The sequence below is a fragment of the Calypte anna genome, chromosome 2, assembly GCF_003957555.1.
Source record: "Calypte anna isolate BGI_N300 chromosome 2, bCalAnn1_v1.p, whole genome shotgun sequence".
Lineage (NCBI taxonomy): Eukaryota > Metazoa > Chordata > Aves > Apodiformes > Trochilidae > Calypte > Calypte anna.
In genome coordinates, this window is record NC_044245.1 from 48,189,057 (window position 1) to 48,209,936 (window position 20,880).

General features: G+C 39.4%; 1 protein-coding gene across 1 annotated transcript in view; it reads left to right on the forward strand.

The window, feature by feature from the left end:
* ITGA9 (integrin subunit alpha 9) overlaps nucleotides 1-20,880 on the forward strand; it is a 212,134-nt gene that overhangs the window by 132,255 nt on the left and 58,999 nt on the right. The window contains exon 18 of the mRNA XM_030445225.1: nucleotides 9,148-9,298. Coding sequence (XP_030301085.1) covers nucleotides 9,148-9,298 — 151 coding nt within the window. The remainder of the gene's footprint in view (nucleotides 1-9,147; nucleotides 9,299-20,880) is intronic.

Sequence of the window (20,880 nt, forward strand, 5' to 3'; positions counted from 1 at the left end):
CAGGAACAGTGTAGAATGTCAGTGTCTTCTGAAGGAGGAAGCAATAACATAAAATTTTGATAGGAAAGATCAAATCTTTTGAGTGCATCTGATTAATATAGTAATATTTTAAAAAAATAAAAAAAAATAATAAAGGTTTTCACTTACCATGAAGTATTGTGATGTCATTGAGAATAGCTGCAAGCCTATGGTTAATGTGGGAAGCAAAGCTGTTTCATAAATTTGACCAGGCTCACGCCTCAATACTTATCTTTCTTTGATCACACAGTGGGAATTTGTTTCCAGAGAGGCCTCATGTTTCATGGCATGCCTGTTGTGGTTTTGTGCCCCTGAAGTGCATCTTAACAAAACAGTCTTGATGAGGAAAAAGAGTATCCTTTCATTTGGAGCTTAATGACATGCTCTGATAGTATCTGGTTTTCCCTTCCTCTTCATTCATAGCAGATGAAAAATTTGTTTTCACTTATTTTATCTTTCACTGAACAAACACTTCTTTTAAAAATATTTTTGACGTTCTTTTTACCCTAGATGGGCTAAGTAACTGAGCTGCTCAGATGGAGCTAATTTTCTGCTTTACAAAAAAACAACAAAAGAAAAACGAGCAAATGCTATTGCACCGCATTTCTAGTGCTAGGAAAGTGGTCTTAAGCTTTCAGAACCTGTATATAAAACTGTGTGCATCAACATGGGTATTTCCAAGTCCTCCAGATCCTGGAACAGAAATACAAAGACATGACTAATTCCATTGAAGTCATATGCTGCTCACTGGTTCCTTGGTTGTACCTCAGTGCTGTACTATATCCAGATCGTTTAAAGTACCAGAAGAGCTGTTTCCATGAAGAAAAGAATGACAAAACATTGGAAAAATGAGTATGAGTGGACTGCTTTAAGTTTTCTGAGAAAACCATGCCAAGTTTCACACTGTGATTTAAGTGGTTCCATAAATTATAGTGTAGTTTAATGTTATTTCAAAGTGATTTTCTGCACCCTAAAAGGGTGCAGTGAAATTGCTTATACTGCTTCATTTATATTAGTACACAGATTTTAATTTTTGTTAAGTTGTTTTGGTGAACCCAGGAAACAGTTCTGATTTCTAGTTTGTTTACTTTTATTTTTCTTTTACCTACAGACAACTGCTAGTGTAGTGAATGCTGTGAATGCTGTAGTGAATGCATCTCTGGGGCACATGGAAAACTTCATTGTAGCTCCTCCAGTTTCCTGGAAGGGCTGCCCAGCAAAGCCAGCAATTACTCAGGATGTAGTTCAAGTTGTAGTTGGGAGCATTGTCTTGGGAATGAGTGAATGTTTTCCCTTGTTGAGGGTAAATGAAGGAGTGGTTTCTTGGTTTCCATCTGCTTATTTGTGCTCAGAGCTTGATAAATCTCTACCAAAGTAAGTCCACTTTGATAGCAAAGGGCAGTACTGTTCCTTTTGATTGGACCTGCATGGATGGTAATAGAGCCATCAAGTGATGAGTGGTAGCAAACTGCAGTAGTCCAGATCTCAGGTATACACATTTCTGATCTCTGTTTTCTAACAACAGGCTACTGATGGTCAGGAATACTCAAGTAAGTCTTGCCACTTCCTAAATACTGGTTTTGCTTCGTAAGAATCACTTGACTGTATCTTTCAGAGTAGGAATTCACTGGCTTTTAAACTAGACCCTAATAAGATGTTCTTTCATATAATTAGAAAGCATTCCTGAAATAATGAGCAACTTGGCCCTCCTTCCCAACATCAGTATTTTATGCTGTCACGGTTTAACACTGGCCCGGCGATTAAACCGAATAACAGACGCTCTCTATTAATCTCTCTCTCTCCTTGATAGGGAAAGGAGAGAGAATAAGGGAGAGAGACTTATGGGTTGGAAACTAAACTACACAACTTTAATGAAACAGTAATGATAAATAGGTAAAATTACTAAATATATACAAATATACAGGAAAATGGATACCACATTCCTCCCCCCTCTCCCCCAATAACTCTCACGTCACCACCGAGGCTGCAGGGCAGCACTGGGAAAGTCCAGGCTGGACTCCTGGAGTCGGCAGCAGTCGGGAACTGGAGGCAGGAACACACAGATATGGGCTGGCACGGATCAGGACCACAGGCAAACGAACGGACGGGATCCTTCCAGGATGCCGAGAAGGAAGGGAAGCAGGAAATCAGGAAATCCGGAAAAGATCTGGCTCGGCCCTCGTGATGCCTCAAATCCACACTGAGTGTGACGTACATGGGATGGAATACTCTGTTTGGTCAATTCTGGCATCTATCTTGTCTGTTCCTCCCCAAAGGAGGGCTCAGGTGGGACCTCTGTATCCTCCTGGATGGTAAAATGTTTTCCTCAGAGCTGAGCAGTGTCCTTGGCTCTGCACACCAGTCTCTAGCAGTAACTATAAACATCAAGTGTTATCAATCCTAGAAGCACACACGGTCTGAGAAACTTGCTGTTAATTTCAGCAAGTGCAACTACTTACAAGAGACTTAGCTAAAAGCAAAAGTACAAGACAGAAAATCACCTTTATCCTGGCCCAAACCAGGACATATGCCTCTAGGATAATGTAAGTCACTGTATCATTTCTTGCTTTAGTAACTAAGTATAAGGCAAACAAATAAAAAGCTTCATTTCAGTCAGTGCTGTCATGCATGAGATGCACCCAGAGGTGGAAGTTCCCAGTATTTTACAGACCACAATGAAAAGTAGATGCACCATTGTTTTGTGTTTGCACAGTACATCTTGGCTGCTACCTATGTGCCTGTCTATGTATTTATAATAATACACACATAGTCGTTCACAATGCAGCTACATGAACTTTCTCTGTAGTATGTCCTGCAGCTGCAAAATCTGACAAAAATGAGATCACCAGGTAAATCATCCAAATGCTTTTGCAGGAGGTGCAAAGGACATGTGCTGTTATGTGTATTATGTTTGACATTTAGATATAACTTGTTATGTATAACACCTGCTACTGCAAAACAAATTTCCTAAAGTAACAAACCTGTACTGTTTCTGGTGTTTCATCTGTGATTAACTGCTTTTTATGACCACTAAAAATGATTGCTGGATAGAGCACTGGTCTCCTTCACCCTCATTAATACTCATCTTAATATATTTTGTAAATTATGTGTGGCACCCCAGCATTCTAGGGATGGGGTAAGCCATAGAAGCTGTCTAATAATAAGAGAACTGTTTCAAGAAAGTGTAATTTCTGTGGTAAACACATGGTTTATGTGATGACTTTGATAATGATCTGATTCCTAGAAATAATATGTCAGAAAATGCTACCAGTTCATCCTCACGTGTCAGGGCCAGTAATTGCCTATTTCAATATTGCTCTTCAGGGAAAGAGCAGGGAAAAACATATAGATGTGGGGTTTGGTTTGTTTTTTTTCTTTGACATCAGTCAATGCAGGCAACTTCCAACTACATGCTTGGTACCATTTATCTTTTACATTTCTTTCTGCCACTAGTAACCAGGTTTTTTTGTGTTCCAGCCTTAGGATGCTGTCTTACACACACATGTGGGGATAACTTTGTCCTGGGGGCAGGTTACCATTGATTGAAAGGAAGCTGCTTGTGTTCTAAAAGATGATGTTTAGTATGTGTGTCTGCAAAGGTGAAAGATTAGATTGGAGCTTCTGTAGAGGCTGTGATTCATCTTGCTTTCATGTGACAGTTTCATAAACCAGAGTAACTCCAGTCAAACCAAAAGCTGCTCCCTGGAGTAAATATTGTGTGAAAACAGTGGCAGCTCTTTCCCCATTGATTCTTCAATTCTCTTTATAAAGGATTCTGAACATCTGGGCAAAATTGAAATTACTGATAATACTAAAAGGCACCAGACTTCTGTATGATGGTAACAGGTATTTTTATGGAGATGTTGTGTTCTGCTCAGTCCTTTTTATTTTCAGATTTGAAGACATTGGTGGCTGGGAGTTATATCTATTGTGTAGTTATGGGACATTTATGTGGAAGAGAATGACATTTGAGCAGGAGAGGGCAATTTCTAGAGAAGCTTTAAATCTGTGGTAACTAGCTATAACTAAAAATCACTATATTGTTTTAATACCATAATAAATAGTAACAAGGATTTTCTAGTGTTTCCCTCTCCCCGCCTTGTTTACTACTCAAGTTTACTAATTTTTAAACTTAAAGTGTAGGAGAGGTAATGCACTGTGCCATATGCTTGAACTGTGATATATATATAGGAACTGAAGTGCTACATATGGCAGCTCTGCTCCAGAAAGGTATGAGCAGTCCCACCTCTGTGGCCCTGGACTAACTGCAGTAAGTGTTTTTTTTCATACTGGATATTTTGTCATTTCCTATGGGGAAGCATTGACATATTACTCAGTCTTTATATGATAAAGCATTGGGATAATATTGCTCCCAAACTGTACTCTGCTCATAGAGAACCTTGGTTGATGACTCCTTCAGTTCTCTTATGTTTTTCCCATCACCTCATGTTATCTGCTACTCAGAGCACACTGGAAAGTTTACACTTGAAAAATAGAAAGGATCATTAATTAAATGATCTGATGAGCTAGTGTACCATAGCTGGCTTAGTGTATTTCAGCTCATCTGTGGTCGTGACCTTGTGAGGTTTCTCAGTGCCTTTGTGAGTGCAGTTGTGTGTGAGAGAGAAAAGGCAGAAGCTCAGCTAAATGCATAGTAAGCCATCATGTTGTGTTTGGCTGAGCCCTGGGTCTAGATGGGCTGTGAATATTGCAGTAAGAATTGACCTTGAACGCACATGCAGTGGCAACACAGCGTAACCAGGTGATGTAAAATCCAATAGCTTTGCTCCCTCTGGGTTTTTTTTTAACATTTTTTCCTTGGTGTAATTTGTTTATAGAGTTACTACCTCACTTTTGCACTGAGTCAGTCATCAAATGAATTCCCAGAAGATCAGTTGAGGGTTTTAGCTTTTCATTGTCCCTTGAGGTTTAAGTATTTGCAAAAATCGTCCCCAAAGTTCAACTGAGCCTGGAACCTATGATAAAAATGCAACAGGAGAAAGGTTTTCTGGGGTTGATGTAAAGAGGCTGTGAGATGAAATTAATATTCAGATATCATAGTAATTGCAAAGAGCAGCTGCAATGCTGGCTGTTGAAAGTATAAGTCTGTTTGGATACATGTTCTTGACTGACTTACACCTTCCACTAATTTAGAAATAAAAGTTGAGGCTCCTAATTTCATGTGATAGTGATGGAGGTCAGCCTGGACTTCTGCTGTTTGAAGCATTTTTACCCTCTTGCAGTCGAACTGACCTCAGCTTTAAACTTCTACTGCCCATTGAGCAATGGTGGTGATTTATCCATGTAGGTGCCAATTTGCTTTAAGAAAAGAAAGGCTCCTAATATAAAAGTGAAAGTGACTCAGGCTAACAGGGTGAGTGCACCCCTGTCCCATTCCTTGCCCTATGTATGATCTGCAGAGGCTGAGAGGAAGTGCTGAATGCTTTTTCAGTTTTTTAGAAATTCCACTTAGTGCAGGAAGCAGAGATGTATGTCCCTGCATACCTTTTGGAATGCAGGTTATGTCTCCCCTGACCCATGTTAATAAAAACACTAGCATCTTTGGGGGTAGGGAAATGAAAGTTGCAGAACTTCTTAGTTTGCCTTTCCCAGCTGGTTTTTCTTCTCTTGATGGCCATAGTGCAATGATGCAGCACAGGCATTAGCAAAGAATGTTAAGGCATGCAAAAAAGTTGATACATGTTTTATCCAGGAGTTCGGGGGGTTTTAATCACTTAAGAGGAAAAAATTAACTATTTCAGCTTACATTTAATGTGTGGTACTATGGTCAGAGAATTCAAAACCATGGCAGAAATTTGGAGCCAGCTTTTTCAGAACTGTTTGTTACCTGCAAGTCTGGGTCATTTGAATGAAAGCTGCAGGTATTTAGTATTTCTGAATAGCAAACTTCTTTCCCTTTCCATGCAAATATTGATACATGTAAGTGTACAAACATAGTTGCCTATATATGATGCATATTTATTTCTGCTCAGAAGTCTTACTCAGTTCATAGTGTGTAATGAGATGCAATGAGATGGTGGTGTTCTGTCCAATGAAGTGACTGTCTTGATATTCCAACCCCCCCCTTTTTTTTTTCTTTGAGGTTTTTTTCTTAGCCTTTCTTCCTTGGTGTGAGCAATGTTACAAGGGCCACGGTAGGCATGTTGGCAGCTTTATAGTTCTCACCCAACAGGACATGAACTGAAAGCCACTGCTTGATTACATTCCATAAATTGTTTGACATGGCTCATCAAGATGAATGGGTGGCTTGAGTTTGTTTCCTTGTTTCTGGTGGGTGACAACAGTTCTTCAGTTGATGTATTCTGATTTGGTAGTGTCCTGGTTTGGGCTATCAAAACTCCAGGCTGCTTAAGGTCTGGCAGGCTTGGAGGAGGATGGCACTGGGTTGGCAGCAGAGGTGCTGCAGCTGGCTGTCCGCACCCCGTGACACTGTGCTCCTGAGCAGCAAACACAGCCTGGGAGCAGGGAGATTCCTAATCCTCTTCTCTCCCTGCAAGTGAACCTGATTCATTCCAGATGTACACAGCTTTAATGAGTCAGAAAGCTGCCCTCTTAAAATAGGGCTTACAGCACAATCTTGTGTAACCTTTAAAACTTGAGCTCCACTGTGAGCCTAGGAGCAGAGTTTGTACATGTGTGAATTTTGTGTAGGAGCAACTACCATGTGCTCTTAGAAAGGGGATTTTCTCTCTCAGATGGGGAAAGTGGTGTTGTGAACATCATTTTGATATGCACTTTTAATAGAGGAGTAATAGCTTTAGCAAGGAGTAACACAACCTAATAGTATTTATTTTGACGTTATTTGTTGTGGGCTTCATTTTAAAAATTATTTTAGTCTGAGTGGTTTTAATTATTCCGTAGAAAGGAGAGTATTCTCAATTGTTTTGAATTTATGTTAAACCTTAAAGTGCTGCTGCTACCAACTCAGACAAAACTGTGTAGAATGCATTGCATTTGGTATCAGCCCTGCATAGGATAAGGAACTTGTAATATTCTTCCAGGTTTTGCTGATGGAGTAGATGCTGATTAATTTTTGAAGTTAATGTAAAAAGTGAGACTATAAAGTTCATGAGGATTAAATGTTAGTTTTATTTCTTTGCTTCCAAATATGCACTTTGGATTATTAGATTTGGATTATTAGAAAATCCCAGTGCATTGTTCAGTATATCTTCATGATTTGCTTTTCAGCAGTAAATGTTGAACTTTGGGCCAATAGTCTAAATGCTTCTGAGTACTCTCACATAGTTGTCCCATTTATTTGGTGTGTAAAGGGCAACAACTTAAATTATTTTGACTTCTCAAACTAGTTTTGCAGTCAGTCCTGCGTTGCATACATTTTTGCAAGTGTTTATTTGCACTGATAGCTGACTGCAGGAATAAACCATAACGTTTAGAAAGTGAAGTATCCTAATATCAATAGGATTGGTTGGTGTCTGCAGTGGATAGCAAATGTGAGAAATCAGTCATGTTTCCTTGTGACTTATATCTGCTGCTGAAATGTAAGCTGTAATTTTTAGCTAAATAAATGAAGATCATCATAAATTAGGTAAATACAGGAAACAAACATGCTATAAATATTGCCTGCATTACATGAGAAGGTTACGCTCACCATCCACAGCTGTCAGCTTTAAAACCTGGTTCTACAGCATCCTGCTCTGGACTGCTCACTCACCAGAGCCCTCAGCTGCTCCAGTTCACACCTTCAGAAACCTTTAATCTGCCTTTAAGCACAGCTCCTGTCCTTCACCTTTGACATTTTCAGAGTTGCCAATAGGAGGAGGAGCATCTTGGGCCTACATATATGTCCCCAGCATATCCAGTCCTTCATGAAAATGGGTGAATGAAAGATGGCTTGATTGGCTACAGATTTCTCTGTGATGTTGCATGCTGCTGTGTGCACATGCTTCTTGCGGAAGTGTCTGGCAGGGTGGGTGGTGCAAGGTGTTTTTCCTCAGAGTTTCCATCTGACTGTCCCTCTGGCTGTGTCCCAGAGGAAGTAATTTGGAGCATCTCTCTGCTGTGTGGTTGGAGGTCTCTGCCTTTTACTGACCAGCTATTTATTGTTTTCCCTGTGACACTGTCTCCCATTCCTCTGGGATGTATGTATGGTCTTAGACTATGGTTAGGATAACTGTAGCCAGTATGATGGTATGTTGGCTATTTTGGCTTATTTCTACATTTATACCTGTCATATTTCACACCATCTTTTGCTGTACTTTTAGTTCCTGGACCTGCAGATTTGGGAATTATTATTATATTTTCATGTGATGTATCTTTAGCCTTCATTCTTCTGTGCTAATTTATCTTCAGGACAGACTTAGCATGATTTAAATATATACCAAATATAAAATAATAAATGCGTGTATATGAATATTTATATTTACTGCTATATGTGCACTTCTTTGTTTGTGTACTCATAGTCAGTGATGCCTTATTACAGTAATGTGTTAAGTCATGATACATACCTATTTTTATAATTCAACCATTCCCCTTGGTATTCTACTTACAGAAGATGTTAGGTCTAGTGTAAACATCCAAGGAAAGATTTTTCACATTCAGTGGACTGTGGTTGTAATTTTCAAACATTTTTCCACTTACACCCATTTATTGGTTTTATTTGACCTATTTTCTGTTTTTTTTTTCTACCCACAGCATAGCTTGAAGATACTCAGAGAGTTACTAGAATGTTAGAATAAGTTTGAATTATTAAGAGACAAAATGAAATAGCCTGTGTGTATATATATATATGGGCATAATACCTTGCACTTGTTGCATTTCCCTTCTCCAGTCACTTTAAAATTTTCAGCTATTTAGAAAAACACAAAAAGCAACATGTTAACAATAAGACACCTGAGGTACTTTCACATCAGGGTCATGGGATTTCCTTACCACAACAGTCACAAGAGGCAATGTCACAACCACGACTCAGGAGCTGCTCATTCTCAATACAGCCCCCTCCCCCCAGCACATTGCATTGGCCATTCAGAACACTCCTAAATTATTGATTGCTGTTACTTTAAGCAGTTGAGTTATGACACTTCCATAGTAGGAATAAGGAAAGGTGAAAGTTGCCCAGAGTTAAACCAGTGTAATTGTTTCTGCCTACAGTGCTGATGATAGAACTGCCTACCTGGCCCTGGGGGCAGTGAGGAACATCTCACTCAACATTTCCATCTCCAACATCGGGGATGACGCCTACGACACAAATGTTTTCTTCAATTTTTCTGGGGAGCTCTTCTTCATCAAAATGTGGCAAAAGGTAAGAAGAACCAATTTCATTTTGAGCAAAGTCTTTTAACTTTAAACCAATTTAATTGCAGGATGTAGAGACAGGAGGTTGCCTGGTCCACAGCACTAAGGTATTTGGAAATTATTTCTGGTTGTTCTGGGCTTGAATATCTTCCAAGCTCTCTGATGGAATTTTTTAATCTTTTGTGGGTTTAATCTATGAAATTTACATCTTTTGTGTTTACACACACTATCTTCTGTGGTAGAAGATACCACACTGCTACTTGGGGTTTACTAATGAAAAAGACTGTTTGGGTGAGGTAGAAGGAGACTGGGTTATAAACCACACCACACTGCACTCAGCAGTCAGGCCCAGTCCTGATCTGGGCTCCTGTATTTTCTCCTTAATGAAACCCAGATGTAATGCTGTTCTTTGCTCATGTGTTGGTACAAGTTTGGGCTGTGGCCAGGACACATCACCCCATCCAGGCCCTCAAAGTGCTCTTAATTTCATCTGCATGGATTCAGGTGAATATTTTGGGCTTTAGTCTCTTTACCTTTAGATTTAAACACTTCATAGAATCGTAGAATGGCTTGGGTTGGATGAGGCCTTAAAGATCATCTGGTTCCAACCCTCCTGCATGGGCAGGGACACCTTGGATGTTTTCATCAGCATGAGTTCATTTAGTGATAATCTTGAAAAACAAACACTGAACTGAGCTTTTCAGTAACTGATGGCCATGAAAGTTGTCTGACTGTGAGTAATGTAAAAATAATTGTGCAGAGTGGGAGCAGTACAATCATAACAACATGCTGTTTGTTCCTGCTTTTACAGTCATTTGTTTTTGTGCTGGAGCTTTGCTTTGCTTTGCTTTGTAAACCATAAGGGCAGTATTATTAAAAACAGTAGCACAACTGTTGTGAAGTATGGGATTAAATTAGTCCGTTGGATCGGTGACATTTTGCCAGAATTTGTCATGGTTTATGATAGATTTTTATTATAAACCTCCTAAATTAACTCATTACAGTAGAAATCAAAATATGATCATTTCTTATACATATTTATTCACTTGGTGTTAATTTCTACTATCATGTTCAATACCATTGCAAACCTCGAAATTGTCTTTATATTACAAGTTTCAGACATTGTGTGATGCAAGCATGGAGTTTATCAGGAGGAAAAAAGCAGGGGATCAAATAGAAATACCTTATGCAAATAATCAACTTCTGCTTAATGGAGGTTTTTGTGGAGAATTGTAGAGTCTGGCCCAGCTTCCACTGAAGTCAGTGGGAAGGTTTCTATTCTTTGCAATGGGAAAGAAGCAAAGCCTGATGTATGCTCTTTTAAGAAATTGTTGTGTTGGGTTTTTTTAAAGCACTTTGAGAGAACAAGCTGAAGTCTGTGCTGTTTTGCTTGGTATTTCACCTTGAGCTTGGGTCTGTAGCAGACTTCAAACATCTCTTCTGAATACTGCCTATATGGTACAGTTTCTGAAAGAAGATGCTTGTAGGGTTATCCAACTATGCAGTGTATCTTCCGCTAATAGATATCATTTCTTTTTAAAAAATAAAATGCAGTACACATCAAGAAAATGTTTAGGTTTCCTTCGTCCTCAGGTCTTGCAAACAGGATTGTCTGCTGTGTGTTTTAGTAACAGTTTTTAAAAAAACTGAGTAAAAAAGTTGTGTTGGGCTATTTTACTTCCTCTCTTGAAGATTTTGCTTCAGGACAAACTAATGTACTGTTGGCCTCACCATCTGACCAGTTGGAAAACTGGATTACCACCTCATAGCTTCAATTACAGTGTTATGTTTTCCCTTAGCTCTTTGAACAATGATTTTTTTGTATTTAAATATCATCAATTCTGTGTTTCATGACCTACTTCTGTCCCTTGACATCTATGCATAGTATGTACGGTGCATGTACTTTAAATAGATTTTGTTCCTGGTTGAACATTGCCCAGGCAGAAATCCAGAACATAAAGCTAGAGTAAAAATGACAACTCTTAAGATTTCCTTTAATGGAGTGATTTCAGAATCAAAAGAGCTTCTTGTGGGAAACTTAGAGCAGCAACTGCCTTGTAGTGAATAATGCTACAGTGGAAGAGATGAATCCCTTTCGTGTCGTTGCTTGATCCTTTTTTGGTAGAGTGACTCTGAGAATGATGACCACATGATGGGCTTTTTGAACCTGCCTCTGGAGCCCTTTTAGGATGCTGCAAATCCCTTGGTTTTCTTTTTGTCCCCAGTGGGGACATTTCTAGTGGATTCAATGCAGTTTTGGTTTTTTCTGTGAACTGGTTACACTGAGACCTGACAGTGCAAAAGTGTAATGCTGTTGGTTTTTTTTCAACAGGATTATTGAGACAAAATGTTACACCTTGTGTTTGAAAAGAGATGCATACCTGGCTGAGGGACATTGATGGTAGCATTCCCTGAAGGGCATTAATGGATCTAGCCTCTCCCTTCTGGAGACTGAAATTTCATGAGATGCAGTCAATAGAGAGACTACCTGGTAGGGCTTTGCCACTTCTATATGAGGTGAAAAAACATTTGCTGACTGGTATTTAAGGGATTCCACATATTCCACTGGCTGATTTTCCTGTTGCACTGCAGCCAGTCCTCCCCAGCTCCATGGACGAAGCCCAGCTTTTAATTTTCATAGCTCCTGACAGACAGCCCTTCCCTTGAGAGGCAGAGTATGTGACACATGCCTCTGGGGGCTGACTTCTCCCTGTAGTGCACTTAAGACCCTTGTCTTTTCTCTCCTTAGAAGGGGCAGGCTGGTTTACAGGTACACAGGGGTACTGTGCTGCAGTGAGTTTCAAGAAATACAAATTTTTGAAACACAGAGATTTAATCATATTCTCTTTAAAACAGAAAATAAAAAAAGAAAGACCACACATGATTACTTAGAAAGATATTTTTCTTTACTATGTTGATAAAGAAATCTTGTTCCCTTTTCTGTGTAGAGCAGATCTTTTACATATATGAAAAATTTATTGTCCCGTAGTCTTAATTGAACTTCAGGAAAGTTGAATTACAGAGTCTGAAAAATCTGCTTAACAGATGTGATACCACTTTCTTTAGAAGAATGAAGCATGCTGCTTGTGTGTTCAGGAGTCTGGAAAAATTAATACTAACTTTGACAGCATGTTGCATGTATTTAAATTGCTTACTGGGCTGTGGTGTTTTTCTGGAAATGCTTATCAGCAATAGGCAGTTTGGTAACCATTCTTTAGCTACCCTTCAATGCAGTGAGCTATATTCATTAGATAAATGCTGTCATTTTTTTAACAGTGGCATTCAGTGTGGTAGGGCAGGGCCATATTTAACAGTATGGCACAAGATAGAAGTGGTATGAAAATAGCATCTATAACATTGTAAAACCAACATTAATAACCCAATATGTATGGCATTAATCTCTGCTCTGCAGGGGCTATCAGGAATTAATCAGCTAACTCCACATTTCAACCCTGGCTACGGAGAAAGCAGGTCAGGAAATCCCATTGCTGACTGTCATTTCCAGCCACGTATTGTTCCTAAATTTCAGCTCCTAACATCCAAAGCCGGCTTTGTGACATTTAGGTGTAACATTTCTCCTGCTTCTCCCAGCAATGTTTGCAAGCAACAGCTGAGTGAAGTGAGAGGGGCTGAGGAAGGACAGCGTGAGCAGCAAGGTTCTGGCTTCCTCAGTTGCAGTCATTTCCTTATGATTCCTTTGTGAGTGTGTACCTGAAACTGTGGTGTGGATTGTCAATATTACTGATGAGCAGAGTCATGTTGCTTATGGGCTCAGGGGTTTTTCTTCTACAGGTAATGTGGTATGGTTGCTTTCTGGGTTAGCAGGGAGGTCATGCAATTTGTAGTTCAGCTCTTTCTTCCTCACTCCCAGAGTGCTTTACCTGGGCCTCTTGATTAGGATTGCTCAGAAGGACCACAGACTCAGGTGGAGTTTCATTTTTTCCATATTGGAAATTCTTTTACGCCGATTTCCCACACTGCTCATGCTTTCTAAGAGTCTTAAGGCTGGCAGGGGCAGGATACTGATAGGGCACAAAAGCCAGAGTCACATACCCCCTTTGGTATGCAGCTGTACCACTGGAAGAAACTTTAGGTCCTGGATGTTCTTTATGTCTCTTTTTCCAGCAGTTACTGCCCCTTTGGATCCACTGGCAGACAAGTTCAGACGATCAGTCTCAATTCACATTGAGCTGGTTATCAGAAACTTTTAAAATAAGAGCTTTTATTTAATCCATCTGGTTTTTCACGGAATGAGTTGGACTTGCTTCTGTAAACCACTCTGCCAGAAGGTCAGAGGGGAGGGATGCCAAGTAGTGGGGAAGCTGTGACCACTTGCTCTGACACAAGTGTGTCTGGAAGATTGCCTGAGCCATATATATCACTTAGATGAAGGGATTTTAACCCTTCTGCCAGGAGAGCTTTTATAGTCAGGGCTTGGGAATATGAGTAGTATGGCAGTAACCACACCACGTCACCTCTCCATTTTTGCAAGTGTAATGCTTTTGTTCTGGGGTATTCCCGGAACATTTTGAATCCCTGGAGTAAAATTGTTTAATTTCTTAATTTGGAACAAAAAAAGAACCCCATGCAGCTCAAGATGTCTGACTTCATTGTTTATTTTAATTTTATTTTTCTGTGGATGCTCAATAAAACTATAACATTTATGCTTCCCTAGTGATAAGTATGGAGCAGCACCTTTTTCAGGCCAGGGGCTGTTCCAGACATTTAATATTCCCCTGCTCTTAGGAGGCAGGACTTTGCTGATCCAGACTTTCCGCTTAGGATTCATGCATCACTCCCATGTTCATGGAATGGGCATTGGAGACACAGTTTAGTTGTGTAATTAGTATTGATTGGAGTATTGTAAATTTTTCCTCTCTGAATTATCATGTAGATTTGAAAGAAGTCTTTGTTATTTTTCTCAACAAATTAACTTGATGAATAGAAAGCAAAATCCCAAAATTTGTCTGGTAAAATCTCAATTGGAATAAATGATTCAGGAGCCATGATTTTGCAGGACTTGAGTGAGATCTTGTTTTGCTTAGTGTTGGCAGAACCTATAGGACTCTGGAAAGTTGAATCCCCTTTTCAAAAGCAGCTTAACGTTTAGATATGTAGCTGAGGGCTGGTAGTGTATAAGGTTCCCAAAGCCTAAATGACTCTGGCATTGCAAAACTGTGTGCAGCTAATTCCAGCTAGCTTTAAAACCCAAGTTTTTTACAGTCTTCATCTTTCATGGAACTTCATAGAAGCAGTAAGTTTCAGTGTGGGATCTCACCTTAAGCATTTCCACAGAAGGCAGCTGAAACCTCAGATTCAAGAAGGTAGAGCTGCTTATTTTAAGTCTGCTTCTTTCAGGTGAGGTGAAGCTTAAGATTTTTCAGACTGACATCCTCTGCAAAAGACTTAAATGAAATTGGCTTTCAGTGGCTTTCATTACAGCAAAAAGCTGTGGGGGTTTTGGTTTGTTCTTCTTGTAACTTGAAACTTTAAGTTTATCGAGTTTCTGGTATGAAAGGTCAGTTCTGTTCTTGCAAGCATTTCTTTTAGTCACTTTTAAGACAGGCAGCTCAAGATGGTGCCAGAAGATAAATGATACCCCAAGTGGGAAAAATAGATATGTTTATGTAAAAAACCCCAACATATTTTCATTATGCGTATAATATAAACGTATACATGTATATAGGCATATACATTGCTTAGTCCTGCAGAATGTTGTTACTGTGCTGTGTGGCTGGAAGTGGTGTCAATTGCTCTTTTCACCTTAGTTGTTCAGCTATCTCTTGTGATTCTGACAGGATCTATAAATAAAAACAAAACCGTCTTTAATTCATCTTATTAATCACAAGGCATGATCCTGCAATCATACTTCTGGCATAGCCTCTCTGAAGTCAACAGCAGTTCTGTCTGTAAAAAGACTTTAAAAAAATCAGCTGCAGAGTCTAAAAGATGAGTAAGGGTGTGAAGAGTTTTCAGCTGAAAATCCAAGGTGGGGCCAGAGCTGCTTAAGAAATCAGGAGCTTTTCTTTCCTTGAGTTTGACTCAAGGGTCCTGGGATTTTCTGACACTCTACTTACAGTGTAAAATGAAAGAAATGTTGGTTGGTTTTTGGTTGGTGTTTGGGTTTTTTTTGTGGTGTTTGTTTTTTCTTTTTTTCTCCTTTCTGTTTCCTCTCCCTCTTCTCATTCCCTTCTTTCAGAAACATGATGGACAAACTCTCAGGACAGCCTTGGTTCTCTCTAGGGAGCTAGGTGAGGCAGGCTGCCATCTCCCAGAGCAGCTCAAATGTAACCCTGGGTCCAGCCAGCATCAGCCTGCGTTCCTTTAGCAGAAGTTAACCCCCCCCTCTGAAGGAGGCCTTCAGGCCCCAGATTTTGTGTGTGTGTTTGTTTTCAGAGAAAGAGCGAGCTTCCTGTGGTGTTTCATCAAAACCAGAGGCGTTGAGCAAGAGGAGTGAGAAGTGTTTCAGCTGGCTCCATCGCCGGCCCCGGGGGGTGAACGGGGGACCCCTCTCTGGGCTGTCTCAGCAAACCCCCCGCCCGGGCAGGCTGCAGGGGATGCCGAGCCAGGTGTGTTCCCAGCCCGCAGTGCTGTCACAGCCTGCCCTTGGGAAGAGGCCAGAAAACCTGCACTTGACTTCTGCCATAACCATCTGCAGAAGAGTAAAGCAGTGACTTTCCACTTAGCGAGGGAAAAGGGAGGAGCACGCTAAAAAGGCTGCTCTGTAAAGCAGAGTGGCACTTCTTAAAGAAAAGCCTCCTCAAAAGCTGTTAAGCTTCTGTTTAAAAAAAAAGAAAAATGAATTATACCTTTCCCTTTCAGCAAGTTCTCTAGGTTATGTAGCATTTATCATGTCATCAGTTTTTTCTTCTGCTACCAAGTCCTAAGGTACCTTGAATTTGAGTTTCTGAAACAGAAACTCCCAAGCCTCTGTGTGTTTGCAAAATGCATTTGCTGAGGATTCAGATTTGGTTTTGGTTGTTAGGGATTGTAGGTTAAGCTAAGGTTTATTAATTCCAGGAAAATACCAAACCAACCTCATTATTATTGTTATTACCTGAATACTCTTTGCACTTGAAAATTACCACCAGGGAAGAAGGTGGAGAGGGGAAAGCAAGCTTGATTTTATTGATTCTTTTTTTCTTTAGCCAGTATGGTTTTAATTATTATTTTTTTAAATTTGTGAAGTTTTCCATTTGCTTTTTCATTTAACGGTGTAGCTGATGACATTTCAATTTATTTCCTGAACTTGTTATTAATTCAGTCTTTTCATTATAGCACTGGGAGGGAATAGCTGTGTTGCAGTTGAATACACCAGTATATTCAGTATAATTGATACCTTACATGCAGAAAGTTGTCTTACAGTATATATGGGCATTTATTTTCTGTGCTTTCAGAAATACCACTAGGAAATTAATGTTCATTTATTTGATTTCTGCTGCTTGATTTTTTTCTGCTTTTAATTTTAAAAGAAGCATATTTTGAAGGTATTTTTATTATTTATTATATATATTATAATTATTTATTATATTATTATTATATAATTATTATATTTATTAATATATTATATAATATATATTTATATATTTATTATATCTTTTAATATGGTATAATAATGTATATAACATATGAGTTATCTGTAATAATTAAAAATCAATTTCTCTTTTAATGTTACCATGCAACTGTGATTTAGTAGTGTGCAATGCATGTGGGCACATGCATGCATACATCTATATTTGAAGTGAGATGAGGTAAAGCTTGAACCAGATCCCTATCTCTTCATAGCATCTTTCCTGTCTGGATTTTCCCTGTGTTATTAAAGAGCATACACATGAGATTGGATTCATACACATTAGAATGCACTGGTGCTAAACTTATCTTAATATTCCTATTCACAGATTGTGAGGCAATAATGAAACCCTACATGTTCATACACAGTTTTTTTTTAAATAAAAGTGTAATCAGATGCAGTGCACTGCTGGTAGATTACAACAGCATATGCAGTTAGGATATACATGTAATGGTATGAAGAATATAGAAACATGCCAGTGTATAATTTACTCTTGAGACTTAATTTTCTGTACTGGATAATTGCATTGTGTCTGGACAGGCATTTAATCAAAGTTCCTGCAGTTTTATAGAGAAACATTTTTTAGGAATAGCACAATCTAAATAAATTACTGCTGAATTATCTGAATGTGTGTCAGATGTTTTGTGCAATAGTTTTTATGATTTCATTTGAAATAGATCACTGTGGAATCAGAAACTTGATTTTCCCTTAGTCATTGTTTTCCTCAGTTTTACTGTGTTTTTGTATGTGGAATCTGAAGGGCATGGTGAGTACTACATTGAAGTTGCCTTAGGCTTAGTAGTGTATGTACTAGCTGGCATAGTGTTTTCAGAGGCTGTATCTTCCCATTTCTGTGAGCAAAATCTTTATCCTGGTTGGCAAACAGTGCATTATTAAGTAGGCACCATTTTGCAATATTTTGGTACATGTGGATCATGTATTTTTTCTTATTTTGCATTTAATTCTCCATTCATCGTGAAATCTTTGGTCTAACTTGAAAAGTATGGTGGCAATTCATGATTCATAAGACTTGCAGTTGTGCACAGGGTTACCTTTTGTAGGTTTCTTTCTTAAGATGAAATTTGTGATCAAGAGAGACAGGGAAGAAACAAAAAAATGTTATGCACAACCATTTTTAAGCATCTATTTTGCAAGCGTGCTCTGCATGGGATTTCCAATCCCAGTTGGCTCACTGTCCACTGATCAGCTACACATGGACCTCTGGGTGCTTGGCAAAAATTGTTGGATCAACCACTAAACGTACAAATTCTAAAGTAAGGTGCAAGTATTTCTAATCTGAACTGCCCGTGGCAGAGAAAATAAAAACTATTAGGTTATGGTCATGAGTGGAACCAATGGGTTAATCTGGTTTGAAACCAGTAGACATTTTAGAGTCTGCCTCAACTGGAGAGTAGTATGAGCATTACACCTCAAATTTGGTGTTAGCTTCCCCCCCTCCCCAGTAGCTGTATGGAATTTTGAAATGTGTCGGGCAGAGAAGAGCAAGAGTAAAGGACCTTGTTTATTGTTTTACCCAGAGTTTTCTGAGCAAGGAATTATTTTTCTTTTTATTCTAAGCAGTAATTAAGTTTTTCCACTATAGAAATTACTTATGTGAAAGGCACTTGTGTCTTAATGAGAAGTATGAGCCTGATTGTTTAGTGAGGATTACAAAGGATAGGTCAAAACTAAGTCACTGGAATGGGCTTAGGTAGTTTTTATTAGACTTAAATTTATACAGGCTTAGAAAGAGAGTAATTTCTTGGTAATTGCAGACATGCATTACATTAAAATATTCAATAATTAAGTGAGCTTGCGAAACTCCCCTGTTTTTTGAGCTTGATCCTTCACTTTGCATTTTTAGTAGTTTTTTTTAATTGTGGAGTGAAATTAACTGCTCTATCCTACAAGCAGGCAGCTATGTTCTCAGCTTTCTTGGTCCTCTAAAGGGAGGAAGTGATACAGCAAACAAGGGCCACTTTTGAGAGACAACAAACTGCATTGGGAAGTTTCCAGTACCTGAAGCCAAGGTAACTGCTGGCCTCTGTCTTGCAACTTTCAGCCCAGGTGGTTCCTCCCTGCTGGGATCTAGGGAGTGTTAGAGTTTTGTGGCAAGGGGAAAAGCTGGTGTTTTCCAACCCTAGGAAAATATTTGGTTTGGGTTGTGCTCAGGAGTTAGAGAGGGCTTCAGGACCCTGAGGTTATCCTGACTGGACCAGCAGTCCTCTGCGTTGAGAAAAGAGGCACCAATGCCAAGCCTGAACAAGTTTGTGTTCCCTGGGACATGGAGGTAGCTGCAGGGGAGCTTTGCAAGTTCCTGGACTGATGGTGTCAGCAGTGATGTCACTTCTCAGATCTTAATTGCTGCTGTGGGGGGAAGGGGTGGCATCAGAAATGCAAACTTTTTATTAAGAGCCAGATTCCAAAAAACACATTTTCTCTGCTGAGAACCGTTGTCCTCTGTGAATGGTTCTGTACCACACTCTGTGGAAAGGATATAAAAGCAGTAAGGCTCTTATTTATATTCCAGACTTTCATGAGACAGAGTAAAGACATCAGAGGAAAAGTCTGGTGTCTCCAGCCATTATTCACCTGGGCAACTCCACTGGGCAACTGGTTATCCACCACTATTAAATAGGGTACCATCCTGTGGAGCATACTCCATCAGGTTTTGCTAATAAGCTTTGTGTTACTTAATCACACAGCCCATTTTGCCCAGATTTAAAGGGAATTCCTTATGTTACTAATAACACACAGGTCATGCTCATGGGTGCCCCAGTAGATGAGCGTTGTTGTGTGGGCAGGTGGAAGTCTGATCTTCAAGCTGCTCCCTCTCTGGTGGCAGATCACGTGCTACCATATATATTAAAACATATGGAAAAGGATCATATAGTCAGGCCTGACCAAACAGTGTGGCTGAAATATTGCCAACGTCATGATGAACACAAGACAGCTGAACTAATTGCTCTATGTGTGTGCTAGATCTTGGTGACATTCCTCGGTTTATTTCCTGTATCTTGAGAAAATTTATCTCAGCAATTGGGGAAAAGAAAGATTAAGCTTGATCAGTACAGTGAAAGCTAATGTAAGTCTAACCTGCCTATTAAAAATGAGAATTAATGTGGCAGCAGAGGGGGTGAAACTTCTCATAGTATCACCAAATCCCATTTTCTTCTTACAACTTGACCACCTGCCCTTAAAAGATTGAGAAGCAAAAACACAATTGGTTTTGTGGGCTGGCTCTGAACCTTGTTTTTGGAGCTTAATGTGTGAACAATTTCTGCTGCATCTTCACTTCTGAGATGGTGTGCTTTAAAAATCTTCTTTGCTAGCTTTTTGCTAATTAAGACATGTATATGAGAGAGAAAAAGAGATTAAATAAGAATATTGGTATTATCCAGTAAATAAAAAAGTTTTTCTCTTTTGTTTTTTACTCAAAGATTTGCTGTGTTTGCTGGGATTGGTGAGCTCATGATCTATAAATAAGCTCCATTTAGGGAGGAGGGGGAAGAGGCAGGAAGCTCTAATTAATTATATAGAAATCATTTTTTTCACAAATTAAGAAGCAAATCCAAGCTGTTTGAAGCCAGGCTCACTGGGCTTGGGGGTGGGGTGTGCCTACAGCATTTACTAGTGAGATCATGGAATAGGACAGGAAATCTCTTGCTAATGCCAAAGAAAACTTCCCCCCCCCTCCCTTAGTTCTCTTTATGAAACAACTGTTGAGGTTCCCCTACCTACTTGCAAGTTTTTTATCTGATAATGAATCAAAGGATTGTTTAATTATCAGAATAGAGGTCCAGGCGCCCTGATCCCCCAGAGCTTTATATGTGCATTTGGACGTGTGCATCTCAGCATACTCAGCTGGGCTGTTCTGCTTGCTCATGACAAAGCTCTTTGCTGGTGAAACAGCAGTTTGTGGAGCAGCAGAATTTATGATGTGTGACATTCACGTTTACTGATTTGCTTTGTTAGGGGAATACCTCTGTGTTGAAAAGTAAAAGGAAAACTTTTGGTCC